Genomic DNA, 13365 nt, shown 5'->3' on the forward strand with positions numbered 1-13365 from the left:
GACAGACTACCGTTGTAATAAACTTTTTTCCACACCACTATAGCACTTGTTTTTCATTTTATTTTTTCCCTTGTTAAAATTCAGTATAGATATGAAGCCATTTCCTAGTGGAAGGCTAAATTAACACATGGGAAAAAATGACATTTGAGAAGTTTTTAAATATTCATAGAAATTCTGGCTTTGGAAAAGCATTCCATATAAACAAAAACTTTTATGTTTTTCAGCTACAGATTTGATTGATAAAAGGTGACACCCTAATGAAGATTTTCGAAAACTTTTAGATGTGGCTGAAGTGCTTGCAGTCTTGAAGACTGTGCATGTAGGCACAGGTAGTTCGATTCAAATTCAACTTAAAGGATTACATTTGTAAAGTATACATAACATTGGGCAAAGATTTCTTATTTAGTAATAGAATCACAAGATAATTTATGTTGGAAATGACTTCTCGAGGCCATCTGGTCTAATCCTCATGGAGAAAAAGACCAGCTAGATCAGGTAGTTCAGGGAACTGTCCTGTCAAGATCTGAATATGTCTCCAAGGATGAGGATTCCACAAGCTTTCCAGACAACTAGTTCCAATAGTTAACCACCTTCGTAGTGGTTTTTTCCCCCCTAATATCTAATCAGAATTCTCCTGCATTCCAACTTGTGTCCATTGCCTTTTGCCCTGCCACAGTTTTTACCTCTGAGAAGAGCCTTGCTCTGTCTTCCCTGTATCCTCCCATGAGGTAGTTGTAAACCCCAATAAAATCTTCTCTTAGCCTTTTTTTCAGGCTGAACAGGTCCAATTGACTCAGTCTCTCTTTGTACATCAGGTTCTCCAGGACCCTGGCCATCTTCATGGCCCTTTGCGGGACTTGCCCCAGTATAGCAATGTCCTTCTTTCAGTGGAGCATGCAAAACTTAGGCACAGTCCTTTCAGATGCAGTTTCACAAGTCACAAGTAGAAAAATAATCATCTCCAGACTTTCTAGCTACACTCTTCCTAATGCAGCCCAGGATGCTTCTTTGCTACAAGGACACATGGCTGGCTCATGTTCTACTTGTTGAATACCAGGACACCCAGGCTGTTTTTTGCAAAGCTGCTTTCCAGCCAGTTGGCCACCAGGCTCTACTGGTACATGGGATTATTATTCCAAAACTGTAGGACTTGCATTTCTGTTTGTTGAACTCTGTGAGATTCCTGTTGGCCTGTTTCTCCAGCCTGTCAAAGTCCCCCTGAATAGAAACCCTAGCCTTCAGCATATCAACCATTCGCCCCAGTTTTATATCACCTGTGAATCTCCTGAGAATGTAACCCATTGTCCAGGTCACTAATAAAAACACTAGACAGATTTGATTCCAGTATCAAATAATGATGAATGCCACTAGTTACCAATTGCCAACTAGGCTTTGTGCCACTTACCACAAATCCTTTAACCATGGTGGTCCAGCCAATTTTGAGCCCATCTTACTGTCTACTTTTGCAGTCTGTATACCTCATTTTGACAACAGTATTACTCAGGGAGGTCATGTCAAAAGCCTTGCTAAAGTCAATTGCATCCACTGCTCTCAACTTATCCACAGAGCTGGCTATTTCATGGTAGAAGGCTACCAGACTGGTTAGGCATGATTCACCCTCAGTAAATCCATGGTGACTGTTTCCAGTCACCTTCCTGTCCTCCATGTTCTTGCACACAGCTTCCAAGAGCATTTGTTCTATAATCTTCCGAGGGACTGAGGTTAGGCTGACTTGCCTGTAGTTATCTGAATCCTCCTCTTTAAGATGGGGTTGCTTTTGCCTTTCTGAAGTCATCAGAAACCTCCCCTAATCAGTATGACTATTCAAAGATAATAGACAGCAGTCTCACAATGATGCCAGCCAGCTCCCTCAGCACCTGTGGATGCATCTCATCAGGTCCCACATACTTATGTATGCCTAATTTGCTTAAGTCCTTCCTAATTATTTTCCTCTGCCATGCATAATGCTTCACTCCCACAGATTCTGCCTCTAGGCAGAGCAATCTGGGAGTCACCTGAGGGTGAACATATCAGTAAACAGAAGCAGGGAACCCATTAATAACCTCTTTCTTTTCCATACCCTTTGTCACTACGTGCACATCATTCATCAATGGGCCCATGTTTTCTTCATCCTTTTGCCACACCTGCTCAGCCTCCTGCACATTTAAATGGACCTTTACTGTGTTTGAGAAGGTTGTCCTGGGCTCCTTTGCTCTCCAAGGGTGGGGATCCAGTCAAGCAGATTCCTCAGACAAAATGAACTCTCCTTTAATTCAGGGCTGTGATTCTGCTGCTTTTGTCTTCTCACAAGATTTTCAACTCTGTCACTGGGGCCAAGGCTGCTTTACATCCCTCGCCAGTTTTTCCTTGTTTGTGAGCAACAAGTCCAGCAGAACATCTCCCCTATCACCTGGTTGTTCACCTGTATCAAAAATCTTTTCTCAACACTGCAGATGTCTCCTGGGTTGCTTGTGCCCAGCCCTATTAAACCACCAGCAAATACTGTGGTCATTGAAGTTGCATATGAATATGAGGGCCTGTGATGGTAAGACTTCTTCAAGATGTTTAAAGAAGGCTTCAGTTACTTCCTTTTCTTGATCAGGTGGTCTGCGGCAGATGCCCACCACACCACTTGTGTGAGTTTGGCCACTAATCCTTACCCGTAAGCTCTTAACCTGGCCCATCATTCATTCCAATGCAAAGCTCAGTATATCTGAGGCTTTCCTTTGCATAGCGTGAAACCCCTCCTTCTCACCTTCTCAGATTGTCTTTCCTAAAGACCCAGTATCCTTCCACTGCAGCACTCTGTTTGTGTTGGCTATCCCACCATGTCTCTCTAAACCCCATGAGATCATTGCTGTGCAACTGCACACACACTTCTAATTCCTCATGTTTGTATCACATGCTGCATGCATTTCTGCATATGTACTGAAGAGGGACGCCCTCAGTCATGTTGCTTTCACAAGTGTGACAGCCTCCCCCACTGTTCTGTCCCCTAGACACTTTGTCATTGCCTTCACTTCTCTTCCTGTTAAAGCAAACCTTCTGTGGTGTATCTGGTTTAAAGCCCTCTCATTAGGGTAGGAAGCCTGTTGCCAAAAATGCTCTTATTCCACTTTGTCAAGTGGGCCACATGTCTCTCTGGTAGTTCTTCAGAGACGGTACTAAAAGCTAAGGATCTGTCTGCAATACCAGCCAGGCAGCCAAGCATTCACCTGCATGACATACCCAAACCTACCTAAGCCTTTGACTTTCACTGAAAAGACTGAGGAAAACCATGGTCCCCCAGGCCCTTCTTCACTTTTCCTAGTGCTCTGTAGTCACTCTTCGATTTGTTCCAGGTCTCCCTTGGTAGTACTGTTGGTTCCCATTTGGGTAGGCAACCAGAGGTAGCAGTCTGAGGGCAAGATAAACATCAGCAGTCTCTCCAAAGGATCTGAGATCCAAGCCCCCAACAAGTAGGAAATCTTCCAAGAAATGAAGACAGGTCGGTGGATGGGTTCCTCCATCCCCTGCAGAGGAAACCTCTTCTATTACCCACCACTTGTGCTTGGTGCAGGCAGTTGGCTCAGCTTCCACTGGCTTCAGTGCCTTCTCTGATAGATATGCTTTGTCCTCACCTATTCTCAGGGCACTATGGCCTGTTCAGTAATTGCACGTATGCAGGCAAAGAAAGAATATTCCTTCTGTTGCTAGAGTCATAAGTTTCCAGCATCCCCCATCCACTACTGCTTTAAGTATAATCTCTAGCTGTCCATCCTTCCTTGCATCATGTGGCTCAGGCTTTTGTCTCTACAGGGTATGTGGAAAGACCTTATTGATCTCCTGCATTCATTCTCTGTGATGGTGTGCAGTCTGCTCACCTCTTTCACAGGTGAGGCCACCATCACCCCCACCCCAGAAAGAAGTATTGTCTGCAGCCCAAAGCCTACATGGCAACATCATGCTTCAGGAGTAGTGCCTGCATCAAGGCTTCTGTTTTGCCTGTGGTATTTGCTTCAGCTGGTGCTGGAAACTGTCCTATAGCACATTACCACCATCACTGCATAGATCTTAGTCTTGAGCATAGTTTCAAGGACCATCTTGCAACAACTGCCAGATTGCTATTTCCTGCTCTCCAGGAACTGTGCTTCTACTTACCAAATTTATATCTGTTCCCAAGCTTCAGCTCGACACTCCCTGATTAGCAGTCAGGTGAAGATGGTGTGTATAGGCACTCCCTAAAAAGGAAACAGCTAACAGAAGCAAAACCCTCCAGAAGCTATTCCTCACCCAGTGTAGCAGCGTGCCAGAAGATGTTGCTCCAAAAGGAAGATCTCAGAAGATACTTCTTGCAGTTCATTGGAGAAGCCTGGAAACCGCTGTAGCAACTGGTAGGTCTATGTTAGCTGTTCTGTTTTCTGTGCTTATAGTCCTTATGCTACATAATTATAATATATGTTTTGTCTTCTTTTATTTATAAACCCCCTTGATTTCTTCTCTCAAATCCGGTACATGCATGCATAGCCTCATACCTTGCTAGACTAAATACCGTCTAAGTCATTCATTTTCATCCTGTATTTTGTAGATGTGTTAGTTCTTCACAAAAGCTGTATCTAACAAGTGTTCAAAAATATTAATGGAAAATGTATATAGTCTGAGAATTCATATGTGTACTTCTTATAGCATTTTAATAATAATTTCATGCATATGATCTCACTTTTTCAGTCCTGCACAGCAGGCAGATGTTTTCATACTCCTTGTGTTTGTGATTGCACAAAGCAAAATACTCTGACAAAATGAGGTGTGACATTTAGTTTATCCACCATGGGAAGAGTAATGAAATCTAGTCATAGGCTTTGCAATTTAAAAAGTAAGACTAACCTATTACCTCAATATATAAGAATCTAGTCTTAACAAATTAGCCATAGTAATTAATAATAATAACATGAAAACAGAAAAAGTTAGATATTCTGCATCCTGAAGTCTATTGGGAGATTCTCAGGTCTTAAAAGAGGTTGTATGTATATGTATGTACATGTATAATACACATATGCATACACTTCTATATATACTAATACCCCTATGTATTTATGTATATATTCAATTTATTTTTAAGCACATACACCATGATTTAATGGCAGTGCTGTCTGTGAGTGCTATTTCTATGTTTCACACTTCAATAACTCCTAAGCTATTTACACATTAGACTTTAAAAAGCTTGTATGTATTTTTAAATCTCTTACATAAAAACTTACAATTCTTATAGGGACATAATAATTTTAACTGCTTCTTTTTCCTATCCATTATAAGCAAATATTTCTGTCCCAATATCAGCTTGATCCTTTTACAATTATATTGCTAACTTGACATGATGGAACAAGGTTTAATGCAATGTAAGTGACCTAAGAGTATGAAAAAACTGCAGCTGAAAAAGTACTGTCATTCATGTTTTACTTGGTACTTTCCAATCAGATGATGACTAGTTGACCCACAATAAAGATAGCAGGAAAAAGAAAATCAACAATTAGTTATACTATACAAGTATCATATTAAATTAGCTAGTTATATTAAAAGATATTACATTTCAATGTATAGAAGCTGGCCTGTAGCTTCTATCTCCACCAATCTAACTCTATAGAGAAAAAGCCGCACTGAAGCATATACGTTTATATATTTGTAAGATACTGTGTATTTGATAAAAATTATGTATGCCATGTGAAAACAGAAAAGTTGTTCTGATATTATGGATGACTTCAGTTATTAATAGCTTCTCTCATCACTGCAAGCAACCCTTATGACAACTACTGTATAAATTCTCCCCATTTTTTTCTTCAGTGTATAATAAGAAATTTAAAAAATAACTTTTGCTAGTAGGAAAGAAGGAAACAAAATCATTCTAAGTTCATGGAAAGGAAGAAAATTAACTTTTGCAAAGATTTAGAAATTCAGAATTTCTCAAAGATTCTGGAGTGAATACCACTGACAGCGTTTGTTGATTTCTAAGACTCTTCATTCATCAGTTTGCAAGGCTGGACTTCTGGTACATAAGCTATGTTTTGTAAACAAATTCTGCTGACAGTGGCTGCATAGCAATGGTAGAGTATGCTTAAAGAATACCTGCTCAGTCCTTCTCTCTTTTCAAGCAAAATCAATGACTACTTAGTTGTGTGCTTATGAAAAGCTGTATTTCTTTCTTGAATACCACAGAACATTTCTCACCTAAATATCACCTGACTTCTTACCTGGCAAACAGCTACAGTAAAATTCACCAATCAAATCATGGCAATGGCCTCCATTTTTGCAGGGCTTGAAGGAACATTCATGAATATCCGTGGAACAGTTTTTGTCTGACAAAAGAAAAAGAAACATTAAAACTATAAATCATTCTGGGTTTGGGAAAGCAGAAAAGCTACTTCACAGTACAAGTGACAACTGCATAATTTACCTTTTCCAGGTTGGAAGCACTATTTTATTTCTGCTTGACAGGTTTAAAACTAGAGACATTCATAGATCATAGCTGATAGTTAACAAATTAAATATTTTAAAGGAACAAGTATGCTCTACATTTGCAAATATATTCTTTGTGTATTCTAGCATTACGTCTCAACACCATAATTACTAGAATTATATGCCACAATTTTAAAACTATCTTAGAGATTTAATAACCTCAGGAACAATAATAAGAAAAATATTTCTCAAGGTTGCTTCCATGTTTAGATGAATAAAGCCACTTCTCAGATCCCAACAGAAAAAAACAAATTCACTCAGCTGTTTATTCATTTTTCTTCTTTTAAAGAGATTCAATTGAGCTGCAACTCAAATTAATTCAAATCTGAAACAAAAAAAATATAGGCAAGCGTACAGAAGACATATAGAGGAGAACATTTAGAAGACAATATAATAGGTGGCTTATGAAAACAATTAACTCATTGGGCATACCAAAGAAAATCCACAGTCCCTCATCTCTCCATTGTGCACTGCATTAATTTAGAGCAAGCTCTAGCCTGGTATAAATTATACTGGGATCTTCCTGATCCAAAACTGATTCAAACTCACGGGACAACTATAGAGATTAAGAGCTCCTGTGAATACCAGAAGCTACTCCAGTGACAGAGAAGGAAAACTGTAGCTGTCACTGACAGGAGTGAGCAAAACTGTCGTTGGTATTCTATCCAGAAAGTGATGGAAAACAACATTTTGGAAAGGAATCATCATTCAAAAATACGAAGATTTTTGAATGTGCTATTTGCATTTTTTTTCATGCAATAGTGGAAAAGGCAACTACAGAGATTTTCTGGGATTTGATTCTAAGTAAAAGGTAAGAGTAATCTCTGAATATGAAGAAAGAAATGTGAAGAACTTGGGTGAAATCAATCAAGATCCATGGGAAAGCAGAGGAGAGGGTGGTGAACAACATAAAACCAAAGGAAATCAGAAAAATTACAAAGAATACAGAACATTTCTGATGTGAAACCTGATGAGAGGTTGAACTAAAATAAAAAGGTAATTTAGAAAGTTACTGCTTTCTTTCAGTACACCAGGACAAACTGTCTTTTTGTGGGGAAAAAGACACTGAGTACTAGGAGGCCAACTTAGCACTTCCTGTTTTTCAAAGGACAAAAATGCCTAACTAACAAAAAAATAGGTCAGGTTACTAAGGATAACTGAAGAAGTACAACATAAATATGTAGGCATGAAATCAGACCAGCAAAGGCACTGAATAAGATGTAACTATCATGGGATGGTCACGGTAATGAGAAATCATGCTGTAAGTACTTCAGCATTAAAGATGAAGGAAAGGTATGGTTTGCCATTCAATGGAGAAGGATGGCTACTGATAACGGTAATCATGCCAAATTGTTCAATGCTTCTTTTGCTTCAGTCATCGGTAAAAAGGTCAGCTCCAAGCAGATCATTATCATAATTGATACCTATGATTAAAGGGCAAAACTTCAGTGTTGAATAGAGAAGGCAGACTGGAGAATTGTCAGATGAGTTAGATGTTCAGATAGGCAGGTCTGATGAACTTCGCCTTTGGGTACTTCAAGAGCTGGCTGATAAAAACTCAGTAGTTTTCTTTGTGAACTTGTAGAAGACAGGTAAATTACCTGAAGACTCAATAAAGTCAGCCTTTAAAAAGGAGTAAAAGACAGAGCCGTGAAATTACAGATCCATTTGTGTAATTTCAGTTCCTGAAGGAAATATGGGAAAAAGTTACTAAACTGATTACTTGTAAGAACGTATAAATATAAAATAATGTATTAAAAATGGGCCTTATATAAACAAACCAATTCCCTTCTACACCAGTTACAGGCCTTGTGGATTAAAAAAAAAAAAGTAGCAATGTCATATTCCTTGACTTCAGTAATGTTTCTACTGCTGTCTCGTGCAAAATCCTAATAATTGGACTAGATATGAACTGCAAGAGAATATTATCAGATGAGTAAAAATTGTTGGAAAGCCCTATTCATACATTAGTTATCAGTGGGTTTACTACCAAAATGAATGAATGAATTGCACAGATTTTGAAAGAGGTCTACTGTCCATCTAGTTCCACTCAATTTTTTCAACAACCCTCTGGATGGTGGACAACAGAGTAAGCTTATTGATGGCAACACAAAAAAGTACATTGGAGGACAGGATTAGAAGTCTTCATAAATTTAGACAAATTGGAGATAAATTTTGAAATAACAAATGTTATCCAATCAGAACAAGTGGAAGATATCATAATACAGCAAACCACAAGTTAAGTAGGAACAAAACCCAGAATTTTGTTCCAAATCAAATAGTGTGCTGGGATATATAAAAAGAAACATAGCCAGTTAGAAACATAAAGTAATCCTTCTATTCTCATCTACCTGGAGTAAAGCTGCATTTGGAGTGCTTTGCGCTGTACAGTGAGCTGCATTCAAGAAACATGTGGACCAAATGAAGACAATCCAGATGAGCATGACAAGAATGACAAAGAACTTGAAAGCATGACTTCTTAGGAAAAACAAAATAAATGGAGCTGTAAAGCCTAAATAAGGAAGATTTGAATAGAAATGTGATGACAGTCATAAAATCAGAAAAGGCTTTTGCAAATGTCTCTAGTTCTCCATGTTCATAGTGGACAGGATAAGAAGTAATGCATTTAAACTGCAGTGAAAGTCAGATTAGATGTTAAGGAACTCCTTCTGATGGTTACTATAATAACACACTGGAAAGATTGCCGGAGGAAAATAAGGAATGGCGTTGGACTTCTTTGAGGTGAGATAACATATCAGGAATGACACAGTATAGTATATGTTTTCTTCTGGGATGAGGATGGAATAGATGATCTTTAGTGTTTTCTTCTAGTGCTATGATTATATAAATTACAGGGCACACACACTGTTTATAACACAGAAGTCCAAAGGCTTTTATGCTCATGTAGTGAGTTGGATTGTCTGGAAATTTGCTATGCCTCATGGTAAGGTAAAGCAGGACAAGTATTCCAAATCTGTGGTCATGTAAGGAAGGACCAAGAGTCATCCATATCAAAAAGTCTAGGAAATTTAAAATAGGAGGGGAAAGGTCTTAAGTTACTTGGTGTGTGATAACAGAGCTCCCACTTTGGAACTTAGTGCTCCTATGCAAATCTGTATCTCCACTCTGTCTCTCCATTAAAACACACATCTGTATTAGTCAGATAAGACAGAGGCAAGTCCAGGCATGCAGTAGCCAAAGAAGCAGAGGACACTCAGGGTGTAGTAAAAATATTAACACTAGCAGGCAGAAACAAACACATTCTTCATGCACACCATAAATGAACATGGTTAAAAATACAGAGGGATAGATGGAAAGTCCTACTCTTACAAAGAGAGCAGTACAGCTTTTGGCACATTCAACCTACATTCACCCCTCAAGCCTTTCGCATGAGAAAATCATAATGAGACAAATTAACCACTTCATACTTCCCTGAGTCTCTTTTTCTGCAGGTGAATGTGAAAAGCCCTTACTCTATTATTTCAACACTGACTTTTAAACAAACTCTGCATTTCCACTGTCACTTCCTTTCCTGTATCTCCCTGCTACAGGAGAGGAAGCATATGCACTAACTGAAATCTTGTGATAACTTTTGTTTAGTTAAACAGTACATTTTTCAATGTACTGCAGGTCACTTTGGATCACTTGCAGCTGCCGGATACAAGCAAAGAAAAAGATATGTAGGTTATAGCTACTGAACTGTAGCTGAACGGTATGTGAAGAAACAACAAAAGTCATCTGAAAAGGTCTGCTGAAGACCTCAGCATATGAGTGCTATTGCAGTGCTGTGACCAAAAAAAAAAAAAAAATCTCAGATGTATTTAAAAAACCAAGAAGGAATATTGATGTGTAAAATACATCTGCATAAAACATTGACTACAATGTTCCATATTTAAAAATAAGTGGGAAGGATGAAGGGAAAGCTACACAATTTATTCAACAACTAAAGAAAGCACGTTGTCGGCAAAGGCTTAAAGAGCTCCATCTGTTTCATTTAGAACAAACAAAAACAAGAAGTGACTTGATTACAGTGTATAAGTGTCTTTACAAAGAGAAAATACTTGGGTAGTAAGAGGCTTTTTCATTTTGTGTAGAAAAGGTAATGAGACTCAATAGCTCCAAGTTGAAGACAAAAATTTAAATAAAATATTTAATATAAACTTCTAAATCTGATGGTGATTACTACTAGAAAAAAATGCCAGTGAAATTCTGGCTTCTCTTCATGCATTCAAATCAGGATTGAATGTTTTTGGATTCAATGTGTGCTTTAATCAAAACTAAGTAATTAGGTTCAGTACAAGGTTGTTAATGGGCAACATTAACTGCCTTCTGGTATACAGACCTAATGTAGAGCAGACAACCAGCAATCTACGGGTTGTTAGAAGACTTCCAGAATAAATTCACTTATTCTGTAGCCTTCTGTGGGTCTTTCCTGGGAAAACATCAAGACAATTCTGCGAGCCAGATATATTTCTGTGACAGTAATAGGTGGGCAGGTGGATCCTCAAGGCAGGTGGGCCCTGTAGCATCATTGTCATCATGTGGAATGTGTATGTCCTGTCCTTGGAAGTTCTGGAGGTTCTTAGGAAAAGTGGCTGTCAGGTGCTGCTCTGCTGTTACCAGAGCAAATAATCTATGCAATTCTGTTTCTTGCCTGACTGCAAAAGTGCCAAGGAAAAAAATCTTCTTATACATGTTGTATAAACAGCTTTAAAAACATCACTCTGCATTTAACACTTTTCCCCTCCTGCCTCAAGACTCCTCAGATCTGGGCTAGCAGTCGTCTTTGGTCAACCTACTGTTTTAGTGGAGTCAAGCTGTGGGGTAATGTCCCCATTGTCACCACTGCAGCCCTGTACATACGGCACTGCCATTGCTAGCATCAGGCCACAGGTTTGGTGTCAAGCTAACGCCAGAGGCCTCAGGACTTGTCTAGTGTCCAGGTGGATATTGCCTGATTTGTTACAGTCTTCTTTAATTTTGGACAATTGCATCACATTATGCTTATTGTTAATAAGATGTAGACAGGAATAACACGTAGTTATGCTGTATAGAATGAACTAATTATAACTCTAGAGTAAGGCTACAGTGTGAAGGAGTACAGGGGAGAGAGCAGAGGCCTTGAAGGTGCATTTGTAGGATGGTACTGGAGATTCCAAGGCTATTAACAGCTCACCTGTGGCCAGTTACCGGTAGTGAAGCAAACATAGGAGCTGGGCAAAAACAGTTCTAGGGGTAACAAAATGGACAAAGAACACATGCCTAACATATGTAAAATGCCTCAAATATAGCAAAATCAGTAGTTATAGGGAGTTGCAGAACTGAGAAAGAGAAAGGTGTAAAAAAAAAAATCAAGACAAAGAAAAAGGCCAAAGAGTGAAGAACGAAAGAAGTCAACTGTGTTACTGAAGATGGTACCAAATATGGCTACTACTTAGTGTGGTCATACTAAAACTGATAGTGTCAGTTTTATACTGACATACTAAAACGTCTCTGTCAATGAAGAGGGTGCCCAAAGGTAAATTGTTTCACTTGTTAAAAACACAGCCCAGTATATACTGGGAAATATAATTTAGTATTAAAACCTCTGGTACAATGCTAGTTGGTATTGCAAAGGCAGTGTTGAACAGCAGACTTTTTCCACCATCAATGATTTGGTGGATTTTTTTCAGAAGAGGAATGGTCCGCTACAAAAAAAACCTAGAGAAAACCATTCTTATGTAAGATGCCCTGTCTGTTTCTCAAATTCATTAACAGAATATCTGGGAGGGATGGAAAATGTACACTGGGGAAGTTGGCTGGAGGCAGATTTTCTTACATCAGAGTTCATTCACTGATTGCTCATGTCATAATAGAAAATTTAGTCCTAAGAGGTTAATTGAGGCAGTTATAATAAAAATCTTGATGCAGTAGGAAATTCTGCCTTGATATCTTTATGTTTATGGATATCATTTTTACAGGTGCACTTAGATGTAAACAGTAAAAATTGTGCTCACTGTGCTGGCATATTACTGTTCATAGTATGTCATCCATGACCTTAACTGTTTAGAATATAAATAGAAAACACATGCAAAGAAAAGGAGAAAAGTGAAATAGTTTATAGAAAAAGTATGGAGTTAAGGAAAAATTTGGTTAATTTCCCACAGTAACTCAGGAAGACTAAGAATTTCAACCATATTTTCCAGAGTCTTCTGCGTGTGCTTTAATCACTCTCTGAGCTTTTTAGACATGATTGCTTTTCATATTTTATTTGATAAGGGCATCCCAGCAACCGACAACATTTTTTTAATTGAAAAACAAGCCTATTCATATTAAATGATTACGTTCCAATTTATCTAAAATTAATTACATAGACAGTCACACCCAGAAAGATATTAATGTATGTTCTGCATACATTATATTATGCATGACAGTTGGTGTCACTATTGAAAAAAACACATTATGTCTAAAATAAAGGGGGTAAACTGAAATACAAGAATAATCTCATAACACCTCCAGTACAGCAATGATAAAGTAAATGGCATATAAACTAATTAAATTTTTGATTGAAGAATTAACTTATCTTTTGTCAGATGGTTCCAACTGTTACTATTCACGTTCTAATTTAAATAAATCATGCTTAGTATTTGCAGATGGAAAACTATTGGAGAAATGTGCCGTTTGATTTCTCACAAAAAAAAAAAAAGAGACTTTGCTTATTTTTTAGATGACTGGAAAAAACATTGCTACTGAACTATAATTGATTTGTTTTTCTTTCATGCAATTCAATAGTTTTTATGTATTAGTTTATCAAAATTTTTATGTATGTAATTTGCAGCATGATGAAACTTAAACAGACTTTTCTGCACTCTAGTGATCTTTTTTTTTTTCCACTCA

General features: G+C 38.1%; 1 protein-coding gene across 1 annotated transcript in view; it reads right to left on the reverse strand.

Moving 5' to 3' along the window:
- EYS (eyes shut homolog) overlaps positions 1-13365 on the reverse strand; it is a 951425-nt gene that overhangs the window by 667251 nt on the left and 270809 nt on the right. Inside the window, exon 15 of the mRNA XM_075497152.1 lies at positions 6225-6329. Within this exon, the coding sequence (XP_075353267.1) occupies positions 6225-6329 (105 nt within the window). The remainder of the gene's footprint in view (positions 1-6224; positions 6330-13365) is intronic.

Source organism: Mycteria americana, chromosome 3 (genome assembly GCF_035582795.1).
Source record: "Mycteria americana isolate JAX WOST 10 ecotype Jacksonville Zoo and Gardens chromosome 3, USCA_MyAme_1.0, whole genome shotgun sequence".
Lineage (NCBI taxonomy): Eukaryota > Metazoa > Chordata > Aves > Ciconiiformes > Ciconiidae > Mycteria > Mycteria americana.